The 20,870-nt window shown below is 45.4% G+C and overlaps 1 protein-coding gene across 1 annotated transcript in view; it reads left to right on the top strand.

The window, feature by feature from the left end:
* Window positions 1-18,471, top strand: part of LOC127040123 (calcium/calmodulin-dependent protein kinase type IV-like) — a 45,003-nt gene extending 26,532 nt beyond the window's left edge. Inside the window, exons 5-11 of the mRNA XM_050933922.1 lie at window positions 453-525; window positions 4,654-4,744; window positions 6,481-6,555; window positions 11,268-11,343; window positions 13,544-13,670; window positions 15,644-15,796; window positions 17,306-18,471. Of these exons, the coding sequence (XP_050789879.1) occupies window positions 453-525; window positions 4,654-4,744; window positions 6,481-6,555; window positions 11,268-11,343; window positions 13,544-13,670; window positions 15,644-15,796; window positions 17,306-17,587 (877 nt within the window). The 3' untranslated portion in view covers window positions 17,588-18,471. The remainder of the gene's footprint in view (window positions 1-452; window positions 526-4,653; window positions 4,745-6,480; window positions 6,556-11,267; window positions 11,344-13,543; window positions 13,671-15,643; window positions 15,797-17,305) is intronic.
* The last annotated feature ends 2,399 nt before the right edge of the window (window positions 18,472-20,870 follow it).

The following is a 20,870-nucleotide window of genomic DNA, read 5'->3' on the forward strand; positions in this document are numbered from 1 at the left end:
ACACAAGACGTGATTCTCTAATGCCCTACATTTACCTCTGGGAAAAGCCAGCATCAGATGAATGATAGCTGGTAAAGAGCTGGGCTTACATCTATTTGGAATAGTTGGTGTGGGCTGAGATATCTTTTGGGGAAGGGGGGAAAAGCTGTTTTCTTTGGGCTTCATTTGAGTTTCCACTAGGGAAGTGAAGTAAGTTCACACGATGGGCTGGAATTGAACCTTTCTCCAGGTTCTGTAATCAGACCTTGGCTTTTCCCTTCCTGTTTCCAGGCCTGAACTGGCCAAGTGCAGAAATAAGGATGATGGTTTATAGAAGAAGAGCCTCGTAGTGCGAAAAGGTCTAAAACTTGGTGGGAACTGATTCCAGGGCAGGCTGTGAGCCGTCACGGGGTCAGGATGTGCCATTGCTATGCAGGCTTCTTTGTGACCTCTTTGCTGTTTTCATCTTACAGGATTGTAGAGAGGGGATTCTACAGCGAAAGAGATGCAGCTCATGTGGTCAAGCAGATCCTAGAAGCTGTATCTGTAAGTTTGCCACTATTTCTTTATCTTTCTATGGTATTTTGGCCTCTCTGCCTCTGTCAAACCCTGGGGGTCATGGACAGCTGTCAAGGGATCGCAACCATTAGAGCTGGGAAAATAACTGATGTAATTGAAAAAGTTGGGGGCGGGAGGGGAATTGTGTCAAACACAATGTTTTGTTTCATTATTGTTTCTTTCTTTAAACTTTTTAAAAAAATAACACTGAGGTAAAATTCACACCGCAAAGTGGTTTTGAATGGAAATGTTTCATTTTTTCCCCCTGACTGAAATAATTCCGGGAGATCTGACATGAATTCACAAGGACAAGATGACGGGGGGGCACCTGCTTTATACTGGATCACGGGCTGTTCAGAGAGAATAGGGGAGCTTTGTGGTTAAAGCGTCATGGTAGGACTCAGAAGTTTACGTTCAATTCTTGGCTCTGCCACAGTTTCCCTGTGTGACCTTGGCCAAGTCACTTAGCTGTGCCTTGGTTCCTTTAGCTGTAGACTGGAGATGATGATACTTCAGTTCTCCCACCCTTTGCCTGGTCTATTTTGGTTAAACACTTTCAAGCAGGGACTGTCTCTCATTCTATGTCTGTACAGCACAATGGGGCCCTATAGGCGCTAAGATAATGTAAATGAAATATTATGGATATTTAAGGCATTTTGCTTAAGACGCCGGTCTTATAAACCTGCTGCCAAATGGCATAAGAAAGGAGTCGGTCTCTGAGTACCCGAGAGAACAGCTGCAGCTTGGCTTTTGTTCTGTTAACCGGTGGCCCCTCCCCATCTTGAGCATATCTAGAGCCACTCCACCCTCCCAAAACCATTTTGATGGGTTCCCCCTTTGCCCCAGTGGTCAGCACAGAAACAGTCCCATTAAAGAGACCCTGTAACGATGGCACCTTGGTGAAATGAAGAGCACAGCAGCAGTGCTGCAGGTCCAAGCATAATTACAAGGGAGGCCTGTACCCTGTGTTTGTGGAGGAAAGAGAAAACTGGATGCCTCCCCATTGTAGTAGGGGGAAATGTCGTGTACTTGGAACACAGCCCAGCTAGGACCCCTGCATATAAAACAGAGGGGCTCCTTTCCTTATCCTGCCTCCGCGACTTCCCTAGCGGGGAAGCTTGTACATCAAAGTAAGATCTTTCCGACTGCCAGCACTGCGAGCCTAACCTGGCCTCTAAAAATAAAGCTGTGTGCCCTTGGCCTCAGGCGTTGTCTTCTGCCATCGTCAATGATAAACGTTCCGGAATGGGAATTTAGCTGGCCGCTGGGCTGTTGATGCACAAGGGAAGCGAGATCAGAGCTCATGCTCCCACCGTCTGCTACTGGATATGGGATCCTCTACCCCAGTCCCTCCTCCATGTGAATTATTGCACAGTGAACTAGAGGCATTATAGGCTCAAGCCCACCTACAGCGACTGGACGCTGCTAGAGGCAGCTACTGAATTGGATGGCTCGGATCCAGGACTAAAACAAACATGTGCAGGGCCAAGGTGCCATCTTTACAGAGTCCCTTTAATGGGACTGTTTCTGTGCTGACCACTGGGACAAAGGGGGAACCCATCAAAATGGTTTTGGGAGGGTGGGGTGGCCCTAGATATGCTCAAACTGCCCCAGGGGCTGGTTATTAGATCAATGAGTGGGGACTTAGGCTTTGGGGGAAACCTGTCATCACGAGGCGTGTTTCTAGCAAGCGCTGTCAGTCTTCACAAATAAGTTTACAACAGCTGCAAAATCTGCCAAACTGTGTTTTTGTGCAACTGAAAAATCCCCGCAACTCACAAAGGAATCCGCGATGCATTGTTCATAGGAGCTGCCTCTTCAGATCTGTGCTCTGGAGAGGATCAAAGAGACAGAGAGAAAATACCTCGGATTTGTATCAGGAAGGTCACTGTTTCTCTACAGGAAAGGTTAGCTGAAGATAGTCTCTATGGCAACAGAGGGTTTAAAAATGGAAGCTCGAAACAGAAAATCTCCTGTGTGGAAATTGCACCTCCATCCACGTAGGCAGGGAGAGAGCAACAATGTACCCAGGAGTAAGGTGTCCAGCAAAGGGGGTTTTAAGGAAATAATTGGGATTTGGGGATCTCTAGGTGCTCTGCATCACACAACAAACCAGGGCAACATGCTGCAGCTCCCCAGATGTGCTCATCCCTGCCCTTTAATAAAGAAAGCTGATTAGCAGGTCAGCGTTAAGGGGGGAGCAGGTTACTGTAGGGGAGCGGTGGTTTCTGTAAGCTAACTGTGCTTGGTGGAGGAGCGTTAGATTCCTATAGCTGATCAGTACAATATAATATAGCGGCTGATCAATATGGGCCAAAGGGAATATTTTTCTCTCCGCATTCATGTAGTTCTGGACACAGCCAAGGTGCCGTTATTCATACTATAGAAGCATCGGGTGCTTGGTTGTGTGCTAGGTGCTGCCCGTAGCGGGCGGCAGAGCTTACATTCCAAACAGGAAGAGAGACCAAGGGGAAGGAAGGGAAACAACTTGCCCATAGTCACATGCTAGGTCGATGGAAGAGCAGGGGGTGGAAGTCGGGTCTCTTGGTATTTGGGTCAGGTTCCCAGCTACTGGGTCCTACAATCTACTCATTGATAATGTGGTTTGCGTTTTGCCTCCTCTGTTCTCATCTTAGGCCCCCCTCGTTCCTCCATATCCTCTCTTCTCCTTGCTCCCTTTGGCTCCTTTTCCCACTTGTGTACATCTCCTTTCCTGCAAGCCACCCGCCAGTTCTCAAAGACTCTCCCACAGGTCCGTCCAGTCACTTATAACTGTTAGCTACGTGCCAGGCACAATATCTACTTCAGCAACTACAGGGTGACTTATCTCTGTGTCTGTGGCATATGGATTAACACCAGGTGGCCCATGTGTTTCTGTTGGCTAGGAGTGCTTGGGTGCAGACAAAGCATGATTCATTGTTGCAAGAGAGTTCTAATCTTCAGCTGTCTTTGTCTGCTGAGAACTCTGTCTAGAACTGAACAAAGACTGGAGCCTGATTTTCATCCACACCAAGGCCCCTTTACACTGCCATGTAAGGGAGTAAGGTCCTATGTGATTTGGATAGTTCTGTCAATGGAATCTCATACTCTGTTTAATACAAACTAAGCAGTGTGGTAAGGAAATCTACGTGGGTATTTTGTGATTCTTCGAGACACAAATCTTCTTCCTTTGCAAAGTCTTCATAGGTTGATCTCCTCAATGAAGATGTTCTCTGCGACCGCTTGTATATGAACTGATGAGCTGTGTCTGAATCAGACTGCAAATTCACATTGGGACGAATCCCGCACTGGTGTAAACCGGCATAACTCCATTGACTTCAGTGGAGCTACACCAATTTACGCCAGCTGGAGATCTGGCTACTCTCTTTTGACATGTGTCTATAAAGAACCAGGGTCCATCACTTGGGGCAATCACAGTACAGTTAGCTAAGTCTCACGCTCTTGATACAGCGTAGAGGTTTCTGAACCGGTTATGCGCCTCCATGACATTCTATCCTAAACCAAGTCTGGCGTGTTCTGGGGACAAGTGTCTGTTGATGTCATCCAGCCATCGGAGCTGAGGTTTTCCACCGGGTCTTTTCCATCCTCCTTTCTTTGAGTCAAAGTCATAGAGGATTCGTGCCAGAAGTTGATGAGCATTCGGAATGGATAACCACGCCATCTTAGAGGGAGCTGGGCAACCGTTTGAGGGGGTTGGGAAACTGAGCTTGCCATTCAACTTGAGTTCATGCTGTTTGATGTTACCAGTCATTCAGCAATGCTTCCTGGTCACGCTATAAAGTGTGAATGGTGATTTGTAAGTAATTAGCTTATAAATGGCGAATACCAGTAGCAGTGTAATTACACTGGCCAAAAACCAAGGACCAGATACCCTTATTGACACTGAACGATACCTTATTCCTGGTGCCATGGATGTCAGTGGAATGAGACGTCACTTGTAGAGAAAGTTGCAACTCGATGTGAATAACGGTATCAGAATCGGGCCCTGAGCAAACTCTCCAGGGTTTGGCTCAACATAATTAATACTCTGAACGCTGCTGTTTTATATCATCCCTGCATTTTGTCTGAACCGGAGTTGGCTTTTTCTCCCCTGCTTCACATTCTCTGTCTCTCCAGTATTTGCATGAAAATGGAGTCGTCCACCGTGATCTGAAACCAGAGAATCTCCTGTATGCAGACCTTTCCCCAGATGCTCCTCTCAAAATCGGTATGTCTGGGGGGCAAGCAGCAGAGTTTGGGTTTCCGGTGCCAAGGCAGCTACCGTCCATGGCTAGGGCCCAGTCCGACAGGGAGTGGGAATTTGGTTCTTGATTTCAGTGGGCTAGAATAGACTATACTCCTTCAGTTTGCTCTAAGTAAGGGAGTGGTGTGGAACTGCATTGTCCCAGGATCAGATGAGAGAAAAAGGGTAGAATGACCCCATTGATGTCCATAGTGAAACTCCCACTAGCCTCAATGGGGCAGGATTTCACCCTGAATTGTGACTCAGTTCCTTCCCAGCTTTCTCCTTTACTCTAGGGAGGGTGGAAGTTACTTCCTCCTTTTCATGGCTTGGATAGTAATAATTCAGTCTGGGATTTTCCAAGGAGCCTATGGGAATTAGGCATTTACATCCCAGTGAATTCGAAACTCCCTTAAACTGAGGCTAGGACATTCAAAGAAGCCTATCAGCTGAAATCCCCATGCTGGCTGTGGAGCATGCCACGGTACCGTTGCCCCTTTGGCGTGAGCGATTAGCCAATATTTGGGTTCTTGCTGGGTTGTTTACAGGAGCAGAACAGATCGACACTACGAGTCGAGTCTATTCTTGGCTATAATCTTATTTACAAAAAAAATGCACAGACAGACCTGTCTCCTGATCACAATAGAAACTAACAGAAGGCAGTTTCCTTGCTCAGAAATCCCCGAGTCTGCCTCTCCAGTGAGCTCTGTGCCCAAGAATCTCCATCTCAGGGTCATGGTCACCATTCTTCTCTTTCTGTCTCTCAGGAATTGTCTGCACTTGAAAGTTGTTTGGATTAACACGAGTTTTTTTGGGGGGAAAGTGTCTTGTACCTACATGCAAAAGATTTCTTTACAGTCATCTGATGTTTCAACCTACACTAATAAACCCACTGGAGAAATGAGTTTGCTGACATTGGGGATGAGTTTTCCATCCCTGTCCTGAATCCACATCTGGCAGTCCTCCCTCTGGATCCCACACTGCTTGGCTGACTACCTGTGTCAACCAGTCTGCTTACCTGTGTGACTGGATGTCACCTCCCCCATTTAAATCCTGGCTTATTAAAGCCAAATGAAGGCAGAGATGCAATGAGAGAAATTAATGGGAATTCTTCAGTTTGACCCCAAGTCTCAGAATTCCAGTGCCTTCTCTTGCTATCCTGCAACATGCCATGAGGAGAAATCTGAGAATGCACCAAGCCCAGCTGAGATGCGTGGGATATCTGCCCAGGCTGCTGAGTGCTGATTTCAAAACAGCCCACCACTGTGTGGACATGCTGATCCCAAAGGGGAGTAGCTTAACCTAGGATAAGAAGGCGTGGTGGATGTGCTGCTTGCGCAACCATTGTTCTGGATCACTTCATGCGGATAAACATTCCCCAAACCAACTTTCAAGTATGGATGAGCCCTCGTACACACAGGTTGCAAAACCAGTGTGGTAGCCTGGGCAACCAGGGCAACTCCTGTTAGCTCATCTGGGTTAGCTCTGCTGAGGAGTGGCTGGGCAGTTTTGTGCCTCCCGTGGTAGCCTCCATTGTCTGCAGTTGTTTTGCTACATAAAGGGGCTGAATTGCTCCTTCCACTGAAAGAAGGCTGCTTGGCACACCCAGTTGGCTTTAACAAGGGCTGTGATTGTTTAGGATCAAAGACTTGACCCCGACGGCAGCCACTGGGCACCTGTCAGCGTAACAGTCCTTTTTTTGCCCATCTGGTCCCTTGCAGGTGATTTTGGATTGTCCAAGATAGTGGATGAGCAGGACACCATGAAGACTGTTTGTGGTACTCCAGGATATTGCGGTAAGTGGCTCAGTGTGAAGGAATCATATGGTGGGGACATTGTGGAGGTGGGAGCGGAGAGGGAATGTATCTTTGCACGTTCTGATAGACAGAAACCCCTAAAGGTAGGACTTCCCGCCCTAGAGATTGGATTCCTATGGGTAGGGCTCTTGGAGCTAGGGTTAGGGGTCCTATCGGTAGGGCTTCCTGCTGTGGGTTTAGGGTTCCTAACAGTAGGGCACATGGAGCTAGGATTAGTGTTCCTATGGGTAGGGCACTTGGAACTAGGATTAGGGTTCCTATGGGTAGGGCACTTGGAGCTAGAGTTAGGGATCCTATGTGTAGGCTTCCCGCCCTGGGTTTAGTGTTCCTAAGGGTAGGGCACTTGGAGCTAGGGTTACGCTTCCTAAGGGTAGGGCACTTGGAGGTAGGGTTAAGGTTCCTATGGGTAGGGCACTTGGAGCTAGGTTTAGGTTTCCTATGGGTAGAGCTTCCAGCCCTGGGTTTAGGGTTCCTAAGGGTAGGGCACTTGGAGCTAAGGTTAGGGTTCCTATGGGTACAGCATGTTGAGCTAAGGTTAGGGTTCCTATGGCTATTGTGCCCCACCCGAGGGATAGAGTTCCTAAGGGTTCGGCACTTGGAGCTAGAGTTAGGGTTCCTAAGGGTAGGGCACTTGGAGATAGGGTTATGGTTCTTATGGGTAGGGCATCCCCCCCCAGGGTTAGAGTTCCTATGGGTAGAGCACTTGGATCTAGGGTTAGGTTACCTATGGGTAGGGCTTCCCGCCCTGGGTTTACGGTTCCTACGGGTAGGGCACTTGGAGCTAGGTTTAGGGTTCCTATGAGTAGGGTGCCCCATCCTAGGGTTAGGGTTCCTAAGAGTTGAGCACTTGTAGCTAGGGTTAGAGTTCCTAAGGGTAGGGCACTTGGAGCTCGGGTTTGGGTTCTTATAGGTAGGGCATCTCGCCCTAGGGCTAGGTTTCCTAAGGGTTGGGCACTTGGAGCTAGGGTTAGGGTTCCTATGGGTAGGGCACTTCGAGATAGGGTTAGGGCTCCTAAGAGTAGGGCACTTGGGGCTAGGCTTAGGGTTCCTATGCGTAGGGCACTTGAAGCTATGGTTAGTGTTTCCATGGGTAGGGCACTTGGAGCTAGGGTTGGGGTTCCTATGGGTAGGGTATCCCGCCCTAGGGTTAGGGTCCCTAAGGGTAGGACACTTGAAGCTAGGTTTAGGGTTCCTATGGATAGGGCACATGGAGCTAGGGTTAAGGTTCCTATGCGTAGGACACTTGGAGCTAGGGTTATACTTTCTATGGGTAGGGCACTTGGAACTAGGGTTAGGATTCCTATGGGTACGGCACTTGGGGCTATGGGTAGAGTTCTTATGGGTACAGCTTCCCACCCTAGGGTTAGGGTTCCTATGGGTAGGGCACTTGGAGCTAGGGTTAGGGTTTCTAAGGGTAGGGAACGTGGAGCTATGGTTAGAGTTCCTATGGGTAGGGCCTCCCGCCCTAGGGTGAGGGTTCCTAAGGGTAGGACACTTGGAGCTAGGATTAGGGTTCCTATGGGTAGGACACTTTGAGCTAGGGTGAGGGTTCCTATGGGTAGGGCACTTTGAGCTAGGATTAGGGTTCCTATGTGTAGGGCACTTGGACCTAGGGTTAGGGTTCCTATGAGTAGGGTACTTGGAGCTACGTTTAGGGTTACTATGGGTAGGGCTTCCCGCCCTATTTTTAGGGTTCCTATGGGTAGGGCACTTGGAGCTAGGGTTAGAGTTCCTAAGGGTAGGACACTTGGAGCTAGGGTTAGGGTTCCTAAGGGTAGGGCACTTGGAACTAGGTTTAGGGTTCCTACGGGTAGGGCATCCCGCCCTAGGGTTAGGGTTCCTAAGGGTAGGACACTTGGAGATAGGGTTAGGGTTCCTAAGGGTAGGGCACTTGGAACTAGGTTTAGGGTTCCTATGGGTAGGGCATCCCGCCCTAGGGTTAGGGTTCCTAAGGGTAGGACACTTGGAGATAGGGTTAGGGTTCCTAAGGGTAGGGCACTTGGAACTAGGTTTAGGGTTCCTATGGGTAGGGCATCCCGCCCTAGGGCTAGGATTCCTATCGGTAGGGCACTTGGAGCTAGGGTCAGGATTCCTATGGGTAGGGTGCCCCGCCCTTGGTTTAGGGTTCCTATGGGTAGGGCATTGAAGCTTCGGTTAGGGTTCCTATTGGTAGGAAGTGCGGGGCCCAATTCAAACAGTTTCGACGGGGCCCTGGCAAGGATGACTTAATGAAAGAAACACATGTAAAAAAGACGTGGGGCTTGTATTCACCGGGTGGTGTTCTGAGTCTTTGGCAGCATTTCGGTGGTGGGTCCTTCACTCACTCCAAGGCTTCAGTGGCACTGGAGGACCCCCTGCTGAAGTGTTGCCGAAGATCCAGAGTAAGCGGAGCACCCGCCGCTGAAGTGCCATCGAAGACCCTGAGAGAGTGAAGGACCCGAGGCTGAAGTGCCGCTGAAGACCCAAAGTGCTGCCAGGGAAGGCGCCTCTAGCCAGGGAAGGGATTCTCACTGGGTGCAGGGCCCTCTTAGGTGTGGGGCCCGATTCGGGGTACTTGGTGGAATAGGCCTAAAGCCGGCCTTGCAGGCATGCCTGTGGGAGGTCCACCGAAGCCGCGGGACCTGCGGACCCTCAGCAGGCAAGCCGTCAAAGGGAGCCTGTCTGCCACCCCTGCGGCAACCGGCAGAGCGCCCCCCGTGTCTTGCCACCCTAGGCACATGCTTGGAGCGCTGGTGCCTGGAGCCGCCCCTGGCCTCCAGTCACACACGGGTGAGATCAGGGACACTGAGGATGGAGTAATGTGGCTGGGGCTGTGTTTTGGGGACACTCATATCTGGGGTAGACTAGCCCAACTCCTCAAACCCAGATGCTGATCACGCAGGTTAACTCGGCAGTGAAGACATGTCCTAAGAATTGCCATTCAGTCGTGTTAAAGAGAACGGTCCTGTCACCCAGGAAAAGCACTTCAGGGGTTTAGGAGCACAAGTCTCATTGCTGTCAAATAGAAATTAGGCACCTAATTCCTTTTGGCTCTTTTGAAAATCCCACTCTGGGTCTGCAAAGGCTCTCAGGGCAAATTTTCACAAGCCGCTAGTGATCTGTGTTGCCTCCCTTTTTAGATGCCCAGCTTGAGATGCCTTAAGAGTCTGATTTTCAGAAAGTGCCTAGCACCCAACTTCTGTAGAGCAGCCCTTTTAAGGTGTCTCAAACTGGGCACTCAAAATCACCAGGCACTTGTGAAAGGTAAGCCGTAGACTGCATCTGAAAGAGATACTATTATTTTTAAAATCCATATAATTTATTTATATTTAGGCTCAGATTTTCAAAGCTGCCCAAAAGATTGGGATGCCCATTTGCCACTAAAATTAACGGGAACTTCAGCTTTGATAATCTCAGACTAAATTCTTACATGTGCCACTACTGCTATCTTGAACTCTAAGGACCGGGAAAATATTTTACAGTCTCATTTTCATGGCGGGTTCTCTTGTGCGTAAAGCACAGGGCTGGGATTCAGTAGATCTGGAGTCTCCTTCCTAAGCTGTCACAGACTTGTTCAAGTCAATTCAACTTTCTGTGCCTCAGTTTCCCATATCTCTAATATGGTTGTTAACTGCCTTGAAATCTTCAGCTGACAATGTTCTGCAGAAGTGTAAATTTATTTTTAGGCTTTATTTAAAATATTGTTTTTCAAGCCACTTATTTCCTCCTTGCTTCTCACTGATCTTGTTTAAGGTGACCAGATGTCCTGATTTTATAGGGACAGTTCCCATTTTTTGGGACTTTTCCTTATACGTGCTCCTATTACCCCCCACCCACTGTCCCGATTCTTTACACTTGCTGTCTGGTCACCCTGATCTTGGTCCACAAGATCTAGATGATTCTGCTTTTCTGTATAACCAATTTTTAATATGCTTCATTTTTGGTTCTTCCTGTACATTGTCTAGAAAGATACTGTCTTATCTGTGTTTTAACCTCTGCAAGGGAATGTTTAAATCCCAGCAGCAAATCATGTTTTTCACTGACACTTATTTTTTAATTCCTTGAAACCAATTCTCTTCATATTAGGGTTATAAAAGATCCTTAAAACCTGAGTTTTGGGCCTAAATTACTTGCTGTGGTCCCTTTAACGGAAGTGGCTTGAAACAGGAAGTTAGCTCAAGAAGTGAGATTTCAGTACACAGTCACTCCTTTGAGCTGGTAAAGGCACAATGTAAATATGACATGGTTTTGGAATTTTCATCTGCAATATTTAGCAGCTGATAAAAAAACCTGTTAAGTACAGCAGACGGACCCATTTCTGGGAGAGACATTAACACATGGCTGTTTGTCTCTGTAGTAACCCTAGTGCTCTATGGCCTTGCTCTGGATTTACACCAATGTATCTGAGAAGGGAGGGAAGTGCAGTGGTTAGGGCTCTGGCCTGGGACTGGGGAAATGTGGGTGTAATTCCCTTCTCTGCCACAGACTTCCACTATGTAGCCCTGGGCAAGTCACTTAGCCTCTTTGTGCCTCAGTTCCCTATCTGTAAAATGGAGATAATAGCATTGCCCTACCCCACCTGGGGAACTGTGAAGCACTCAGGTGCTGTGGTGATGGGAACCATATAAATAATCTAGATAGCAGAATTTGATCCTCAGGTTATTGACAGATGCCTCCTGCTGGCATATTTTAACTGTGAATTATACTTTCAGCTCCTGAAATTCTCCATGGCTGTCCATATGGACCCGAAGTGGATATGTGGTCTGTGGGTGTCATAACGTATATATTGTGAGTAATGCTGAAAATCTCTGACAGCAGCCCACGCCCCCACATCTTTGCTGCTTTTTCCAACCACTGTCCCTAAGCAGAGAAGCACTGACTCATCTTAACTCCATCTGCAAACACGTCTGGTGTTTTCACCAATCTGCTCCAGGGCCTACCACGCAGCTCATGTTAATGACACGTCTAGTCCATGCATCCCTTACAAGAATGAAGACTTCCATTAGGACTCCCATTAAAGAGAAATGGACTCAGGGTTGGCAATCTAAGCCCTTAGCACCTACCAAGTGAGGAGGAGTGGACAATCTTTATGCTCGTTGGACTCGATTTTAACCCCTTAGTCACAGCAGTGAGCCGTTAACTCTAACAAGTTCTCTCATTGGCCAGGATCTTCAAAGGTACTTAGATTCTTCCCTTCCATTGGGAGTTAGACACCTAAATACTTTTGAACATCTGGACCTTTGACTTAACTCGTGAGAGCATTCTCACCGGTTTGAGAAATGGGCTCACAGTCTGGCCTTTTGTTTTCAGGTCCTAAAAATAAGTCATACTAAGAAGAGTGAGAGAGAAATGTATACGGCTTATTGAGAGATGGCTGTCTGTTTTACGGTATATCATGATCTGTTACCAAGGTCTTTGATCACGAATGTCTGATTTTCTAAAAGCCTTCAACCACCCAATTTCTTTCTCAAGCCTCGTTCTGCTGCAAGTGACTCTGACCTCTTTTTTTTCTGAGCGATGGCTACACCCAGTAACATAGATTCCCTTACTGGAACCCTTCTTTTAAAAAATGTCAATTACTGGCCAACTTTGAACTGATGGGGCCCTGCAGGCATGTTGTAAACATGGCTGGAGAAAGCAGATATCTTCTGACTGGCTGAACTTCATAGCACAGACAGTAAGTGTCAGCTGATAAATGAGCTTCCATCACTGGATGGATGAAGATTTAAACAGTCCTTACTGCTATCATCTGCTATTAGCTGAGTACTCTTTCTTTCTTTCTTTCTTTCTTTCTTTCTTTCTTTCTTTCTTTCTTTCTTTCTTTCTTTCTTTCTTTCTTTCTAATAACTTTAGTTAGTTAGTTAACTTCTTATTAATGCCCCAGGAGGATTTCTCGCTTATTCGTTTTTTCTACAAGTATACGAGTCTTTTTTAAACTCTGAACCCTAGACAGTTATACGCTACCACACTTATTCACAATGAGTAGAACTTTACTTTGCTACTAGTCTCACTGAAATCAGTGGGCTGGATTCTGTTACTCCAAAGTAAGTGGATGAGAGAGAAAACAAATCACACGTGACAATGTAGAAGCTGATCATCATAACTATTTGGAATAACTATGCCGCAGTTTCTACCCATGTGGAAACTCTGTTCCAGAAAAAAACGTTACTCCACTTAAAAAAGAATTTGGAATAGCTGTGTTGGTCAGTTTCCTGCATGTAGACAAGACCTTGGTCAGATCACTTACTGTACGACTGGAAGGCGCTTGGAATGTAATATTTTACATCCACTTTACACTCACTATGCCCTAATGTAGATAACAGCAGAAGGTACAGGACAACTGAGAATTGAGACCATTTTTTAGGTTTAAAATGTTCCTTGGACAAGTTCAGCTTTGTTGCCACGGTGTAAATCCAGAGTAGCTCCACTGACTGGAGTAGAATTGTCCTAATTTCCACTAGTATAACCCTGAGATGCAAAATTTTATCCACCTCTTTCCAAAATGATCACTGAAATATTGTGAAGAAGTCGCAGACGTTCTCTCTTGCCCTATTTGGAATGTGCATGGTATTACTGGCCGTGAATTTCTACATGCTTGCAAAACTAACAGATGCTCAGTAAGAGGCAGAAGCTCTCATGATTGTTCTTATAGGTTCCTTTCGTTGTGCCATATGCGAAAGCGTGGCATGACTCATAGAAATTACAGATGGGGGAAAAGCCCTGTAAAGTAATCCAGTCCATTCGTCATGGCAAATGCAAGATTCTTCCCTACCGGATGTGCTCCTGTGTTTTGTCCACTATCGTTGTCAGTGTCCCAGGTAATAGTGCTGCCAGCCCAGATTCACAAAGGATTTTGGGTTCCTAATTTCCACGGAATTCTGTGGAATTCCTTTGTGTATCTAGGCTTCCACCATTTTTCTTGACTGCTCCACAACTCTTGCTGGCAGGAACTTTCCCTTTTCTTAATTTTATCCCACTGTGTTTTCAGGCTTTGTGGGTTTGAACCATTTTTTGATCCAAGAGGGGACCAGTACATGTACAGCAGGATACTGAACTGTGACTATGAGTTTGTTTCCCCTTGGTGGGATGAAGTCTCCCTCAATGCCAAGGACTTGGTAAGTTACCCAAGGCCAGAGATGTAAATGCCATGCTGTGGAAGAAATTGGGACCTCGGTAGTGTAGGTAACATGAGGGGATAGCTTGGCTTCTTGTCAGGGAAGAACTTTGTAAGGCCAGGTCTACGCCAGAAACTTTTCGCTCCAGAGTGTGATTTTTATTTTATTTTATTTTATTTTATTTTTTGTGTGTGACATTTCCATACTATAGCCCATAGGGCTAGTTTAGTCTATATTATATTCAACTATAATGCAATGAACATACAGGCCTGTATCCTGGAAGACATTAGCTTAAGCAAGCTTAAGTATAATCCAGTATAGTAGGCCTGTGACTCATAGATAAATGCCCTGACAGTCACCTTTAGATTTTGGGGAACTAGGAACAGCTTGCTCAACACCAGAAGCTGGACCCTAACTGTGCACAAACACTGAAGTGATACTGGGCTTGGATGTTTTAGGATAGCGTCGTTGGCAGATGTTTAACCACAAATTTGCTTGAGCAATAAGTGAGATGTATGATAATGAGTTAAGTGGCTTTACTGTGTATGCATACGATACGTTAACCTATAGGATAAGTGCACCCCAGTATTACCAGGGTGAGGAAGTTAGATTTGGACAGGAGCATTAAAATGAACCTTCAGGATAGTGTGCAGGCCCTATGACAGGGCAAACCACCATGTGGAGGGGAGCTGGACCCTTCAGCTCTATTGTTATCTGCCATCAGTGTTAGGCATTGAGGGACCTGGACCATTGGACTCGTTCGGCATGCCAGAGACAGGGCTGGCCCCACAGCCAGCTTTATGACCCGCAGGGACCGATTCTGGGGAATCGGGTGAATCGGCTTAAAGCCAGCCCTGGCTGGCCCTTTGTCTCTTATCGTGAGGTCCTCAGGGAAGGGTGCAAGTATGCAAGTCTAAGAGCATGTGCAAAGAATGACACCACAGATAGTCCCCAACACTGTGTTATTCCTAGCTCTTTTCTGTGGTTTGGAGCTTTTCTGGCTTTATTATTGATCTTAATAAAAAATCACTACAGCTGTGCTTTGCCCTCCGTCTAAGTGTCTTTGCCATACAGGCCAAGGTTCCCTACAAGGTATTGAACTCATTGGTTTTAGTTCTGTGTAGCCTGATTCTGGGACAAAAGGCTCTTAACCCTCAGCCAGTCCTAGCCGCGGCTCTGCTAGGCCCTTGTTGTGAGACCTTGCACGCATCTCTCCTTGCCCCATCTCCAAAATGAGGGGGGTAATGCTTTGTTAAACATTTGAGATCTCTGGGTGAAAAGCTCTCTGTTTTGTTATAGCTGTTATTCAATAATAATCATACAAACCAGATTTGCAGAGTGAAGTGCAATAGTGAAGTACTAATGTCTTGAAAAGTACATAAGTGACTCCATTTAGCAGTCTTTCCAATCTCACAAAGTACAATGGATAGCCAAAAGAAAAGACAAAAATGGATGAGCCTGATCAAATGACAGCAAAAGATGACAGGAATCAATGTAAAGTTAAAACTCTCACTCTTTCCAGCAACAAAATATAAATTAAAACTATTCAGATCAGCATTATCAATTATTATCATCCAATATTAAAATGCTTTACAATCAATCCATTTGTAAAAAATGCAGGAATGCAGGATTTGCCAAACCAAAACAGACCAATGGTCCACGTGAATTTTCATTCCTGTGTCTGGCCCCAATTCAGGAAAGCACGGAGCTTGTGATTTATGAACTGGGGCCTCTGACTGTGCTCAGTACTTTATAGGAAAACTGTCCCTCTGATATGTTTACTTTTGCTATACTCTACAATGAGATAAATTCTGCTTGACTCATGCTGGTGATCATTCTGTGCCGTGCAGCATGAAGATGCATCCCCTTATAATTGCATTCCCCATCACCAGACTGCAGATGACATTAATGATAATTTCCAATTCCTTTTGAACAAACATATTTAAACTTACTTGTTTGAAATCTGACTGCAGGTTCAAAAACTGATAGTCTTGGACCCACAGAAGAGGCTAACAGTACATCAAGCACTGGAACACCCCTGGGTCACGGGCAAAGCAGCTAAATTTGCTCATATGGATAGCACACAAAAGAAACTGCAAGAGTTTAATGCCCGGCGGAAACTGAAGGTAACGTTACAGAGCCTTGCTGTTAATCATTCTGATACATTTCTTATTTCCCTTTTACATAGACTGTACAAATTGTCACTGCTAACCACATCTGCTATCGTCAGCTCTTCAGAATGCAGTGGTTTTAGTTAAGAAACACTTGAGATTTGTCTACACTTTCAAGCTGATGTGGATTATGATAGAGTATGAATATGCAGACCAAGAGCTATTCCAAAATAACTCCACATGTAGACAAACATTAATTAAAATGTCACAGTTTTGGTGGGGGACTGGATAGCTCAGGGAACTGGGAAAAGGATATGAAGCTTTTTGTGTCTGAGACTGTTTCCACTGCCAAAAATAGGACTGTTGTTACGTCATTAGCTATCACAGTGTAAAATTCTGGTGGGGACCAGGCATGGGTAGTTTCTACCTTGAAGTGGCTAGTTGAAATAAACCCCAGCAAGGGGTACAGTGTTTGGTCTCTGCTAGCTATGCTGAGGTAGGAACTGCCTGTGCTCTGTCTTCACTGGTATTTTACATTGCAATTGCTAACATAATGTGAAAACACACCTTTTTTTACTCTGGAGACATAGCCTATGGCATCACTTCAAATTTATCTCACAGTCATTGCAAGCTGGTGTCTCTTTGGTGGCCTGTGTGAAAAGAACCAGAAGTCTCAGTCCATCCTAGTGGATGGATGTTGCCATCCATTGGCCCCCTTGTTAGCCCAGATACCAAGGAATGAATGGCCCATGGAAACTGATCTCTTTCCTCTGGAGGGGCGGAGTATGTCTCCAAATCAGGACTTACCCTGTGGAAACTGATACTGACCATGTTCAATCTGTTCTAGAGAGACTGAAGTCCTCTGTCTACCCAGGGCTGTTGCTCTAGAACCTTTCTCTGACACTAAATTCACTCTAGGAACTTAAATGAACAAATGACTTTTTTTAACCCCCCAGTTTTACTAATGAAAAGATTGGAAGTCTTTTAATTGTATTTATTTTTATTACTTATAGATGCACATTAGGGCCTTGATCCTGCAAAGATTCATGCTTGTGACTTTACCCAGATTGGTAGGCCAACTGACTTTGAACTTACATACGCATTAAGTTTTGCAGGGTTAGTGCCTAGGGATACACTTTAATACAATATAAAATACATTTGACTGGAAAATGTTAATACAATTAAAATAAAATAAATCCCTATGGTTGACCTAACATGATTTGATCTCTTGTAAGAATACATTGATTTCTGATCTAAGTTATTCATTATCCTTCCTTAGAACCAAGAAGTATACCACATATATATATTTCCATGTGACCGTGTCTCTTCATCCCACTGGCCCTACTGAAGAACCAAGGTTATTTTGTCAAGGATTTTTTATTTTATTAACACAGGCCTGGGAACCATGACAGCCATTTCATGTAGCATCAGAGTATTTCTGAACTTACATCCAAGTAGCAAATCTCTGAAATGCATCCGTGCACTACTGCTGTTCACTAACTCTTCGTGTTTGTTTTTAAATAGGCTGCAATGAAAGCTGTAGTCGCTTCTAGCCGTCTAGGTAACCACGGGCATCATGACAGCTCCAGAAATGGACGTACTCACGAAGGTACCAAAGAATCGTGCCTGGCTCAGGCAGCTGAGAACTCCTCTCTTCAAGACATTCCTGATAGCTCTTCCATGGCCAGCCGGCCAGAATCCAGCGCAACAGGTCCCTTGGCAAAGGCAGAGAACCTGGAAGCTTTCCAAAGTGATTGCCCTGCAGCTCCCAAGGTTGCGTTTAATGGGGCCAGCTGTGAAAGTTAGTTATAAATATGGCTGCCGGCTGTTAACAACTTTAACTAAACAATATCCCATGACTCTTGGCCACAGCCGTATGGAAAGGAGTAGGCAGAAGAAGATCGAGCAATGAGAGGAGCATCTGAGAAATGATTGGAAACTGGGACTCTGAATAATACATAGCATGTAGTAGGTATGCTTTGATGAGCACTTGGTCTCTCATGTGATGCATCCTTATTTAATGTCCTGTCTCCTGTAACTGGTGGCTGTGTATGTGGGTGTCTGTATGGACCAAACTAGCAAGTCAAAGTTGGCAAGTTAAACTTTCAACAATCTATTCATGGCCACCTTGTCTATGACATATGAAAGAGAAGCAAACAGCAGATAGAGGCATTTTTACCTTCCCTACAAAAGAAATTATGTTATCTTCATGGCTTGTTTTGTAATTTAATGTAAATAATCCTCTTAGGTATATTTAATGAGGGAAGACAGTGAATCTACATTATCTCTATTATAATTGTTGTTAAATCTTCAAGGCCCAACTGTGGGATATTTTTAGATAGGGTTGGTAGACACATCTGGACCTAGATATTTAATGCCATACAAAGGAATAGTACTTGCCCTGTTTAATTTGTGCTTCAATTACACTCCAGTTTCAGTTGCTTTTAAGAAGTTCAGTCATGTGCTATGGACAACAATGCAGATCACATGGTTCTTAATAGCAGAGGCCATTGGCCTTTGCATTTGCTATCTAAGCCACAATTTACACAATTAATTCTAATGATGAACAATGCAAATATTTCTACTGAGCATCCTAAAGACTTTGTTTGTAACATGCAAGAAGTGCTGTTGTTTCTGGGTATCCTGCGTTGGAGACAATGTCTTTGTACAGCATAATGTTGTTTCTTTTTTTTTTTAAGGTTATTGAAATCAATTGATAGAGTATTGGGGGAAAATCCCAATTAGCTTTTTTTAGCACAATTATACACCATACTGCTGGATAACCATTCAGAGGCATCAACTCAGTGAAAAGCAATTTTAGAAATATATAACCTGTTTGGGACTGTGAGTTGTCATTCAGTCAGATCCCTTCTTATAGATCCAATCTCAAAACTTGTAAACTGGCACCGCTCCATTTAAGTTAATGGAGCTACACTGATTTACGCCAATGTAAAGGAGCTGGCCCAATGTGTGCAACAATGGGCTCCTGGCAGACAATCTCAATCTAAAGAGATTGAAATGTGTAAATAAGGTTCATTTTTGATACTTTGTATGTACAGTTCGGAATCTGATAACTAAGGGCTCACAGATAAAACTTACATTTACATTTAGCCTAAGCATTTAGTGTTGCTGATGCAAAATCTAAAAGGGGATAGAGAGCATGTCAGAACTATAAAACAAAGTCAAATGATTTTCAGATTTATTCACAGCACAAGTAGAAAATGGAAAGATGATACATAAGGGTTTATAAGGACTTTTTGTTTATTTGTGTATGGAGCGTTTTGATGTGAAACAAAAAATGTAGTGAGGAGAGATTAATGACTAGAGTTTTCCTGATTGGAAAAGTACTAGTTCTAGGCTGGAGAAGTGCTCCTGTAATTAATATTTATTTCTTAGATGGGATAGCATGCAGCTGAGGAGATGCGTTAGAAGGATATCAGTTGGATGCTGAGAATTGTCTGGGAAGAATAGAATATGGGATCTTGAAAACAGCTGATGTCAAATTAATGCAGATTATATTGTTAAAGTGAGATCAATGACATAATCTGAAAGGAAAACAGGGTTGTTGTTTTTTAATGCATGGAGGGCTTGATTTCAGAGTTCTGAACATGCTGGCCCTGATCTTGCAAAACTCTTAGGATAAAACCATCTCCTCATCAAAGTCAATGGGAGTTTTGCCATTGATTTTAATGGGGTCAGGTCTTCACCTTTAAACATTGCTTTGCTTAATTGGACTTCAGTGGGGCCGCAAATGCTTAAAGTTAAGCACAAGCTCAAATGTTTTACAGATCAGGACCAGAGAGACTAATGCACCCTGAAGGCTCAAGCCCATCATGCCAACATAGCCCATAAAGCTTAGGGTCCAACCCAGTGAATTGCTAAATGACTACTGGGTTGACTTTAATGTCAGTTGAGGGCACTCTTTATTTTGCAGGATGAACTACAAAAAAAAATTGATAGGCTGAGAACACTGAATAACAAAGGACACTGCAACGGCAGAAGGAACCAAGGGAAAATACTACGCAAAAAACAAACAAACAAAACACCTGTCATTTCAAAAAAGAATTATTCTGTAAATAATGATAGCTTAAAGGTAGAGAAAATGTACTCCCTGGAATAAACCTAACTAGAAAGTACAGCTTTGATCTGTAGATATGTGTTTTAATAATAATTTACTAATGCAATTGTGTTAACATTTTCAGTGTTATAGGTATTTATAAAAGTATCAATAAATATTAATTATTATAACACATGGATCCTTTGTGTTTACTATTGAGCTGTCAGAGGGGAAGGTTAGGGGATTGTGTTGCTCGTCTGATAGGGACAAATAATTCTCAGCTGATCTGATTTTCACATGGTTGCCTGAATCCATCTTCACATAACAGACTTTCAGGCCTCAGGAAACTGAATAGGACACCTAGGACCTAGGTTTTTAAGGGTTTCCAGGATCACTGGGGGCAGTCCCCCTGTCAGAGCTGTTCCTCAGCCAGGGACCCTGGAAAAGCCTGGCTGAAATCGCTACATTGGAGCACTGGAATGGGGTCCCTAGGGAGGTGGTGGAATCTCCTTCCTCAGGGGTTTTTAAGGTCAGGCTTGACCAAGCCCTGGCTGGGCTGATTTGGTTGGCGTTGGTCCTGCTTTGGGCAGGGGGTTGGACTGGATACCTCCTGAGGTCCCTTCCAGCCCAATCTGGTCAGTTTCATTGGGGGGGGAGGCACGAAACGGACAAGACGTGTGTGGGTTTCATGAGTCTAGTCCATGGGGAGGCACGAAACTGACCCAGATTGCGCCATCAGGCTCCCCAGAGCATATTTCACTGGGTCCCGCCCAAACAAGCGGACATCACGCCCTCCGGTTGCTATGCCAACTCATGATGTCACCAAAGCAGCAGCCTGGTAGCCGCTTGTCTGATTGGCCGCCCGCGCTCCCCCGCCCGCAGGCCCTTTTGCGCGAGGTTGAGAGAGTGACAACTCTCGCGCACGAGCGGGACTCAAGTGGGCGGGGCCGGGCCGGGCGCGCGCGCGCAGACGCCGTTGGGGCGGAGCGAGAACGAGGCTGGGTCTGGCGGAAGGGGCCGGAGGGCCGGGCC

Source organism: Gopherus flavomarginatus, chromosome 24, assembly GCF_025201925.1.
Source record: "Gopherus flavomarginatus isolate rGopFla2 chromosome 24, rGopFla2.mat.asm, whole genome shotgun sequence".
In the NCBI taxonomy this organism is placed as follows: Eukaryota; Metazoa; Chordata; order Testudines; family Testudinidae; genus Gopherus; species Gopherus flavomarginatus.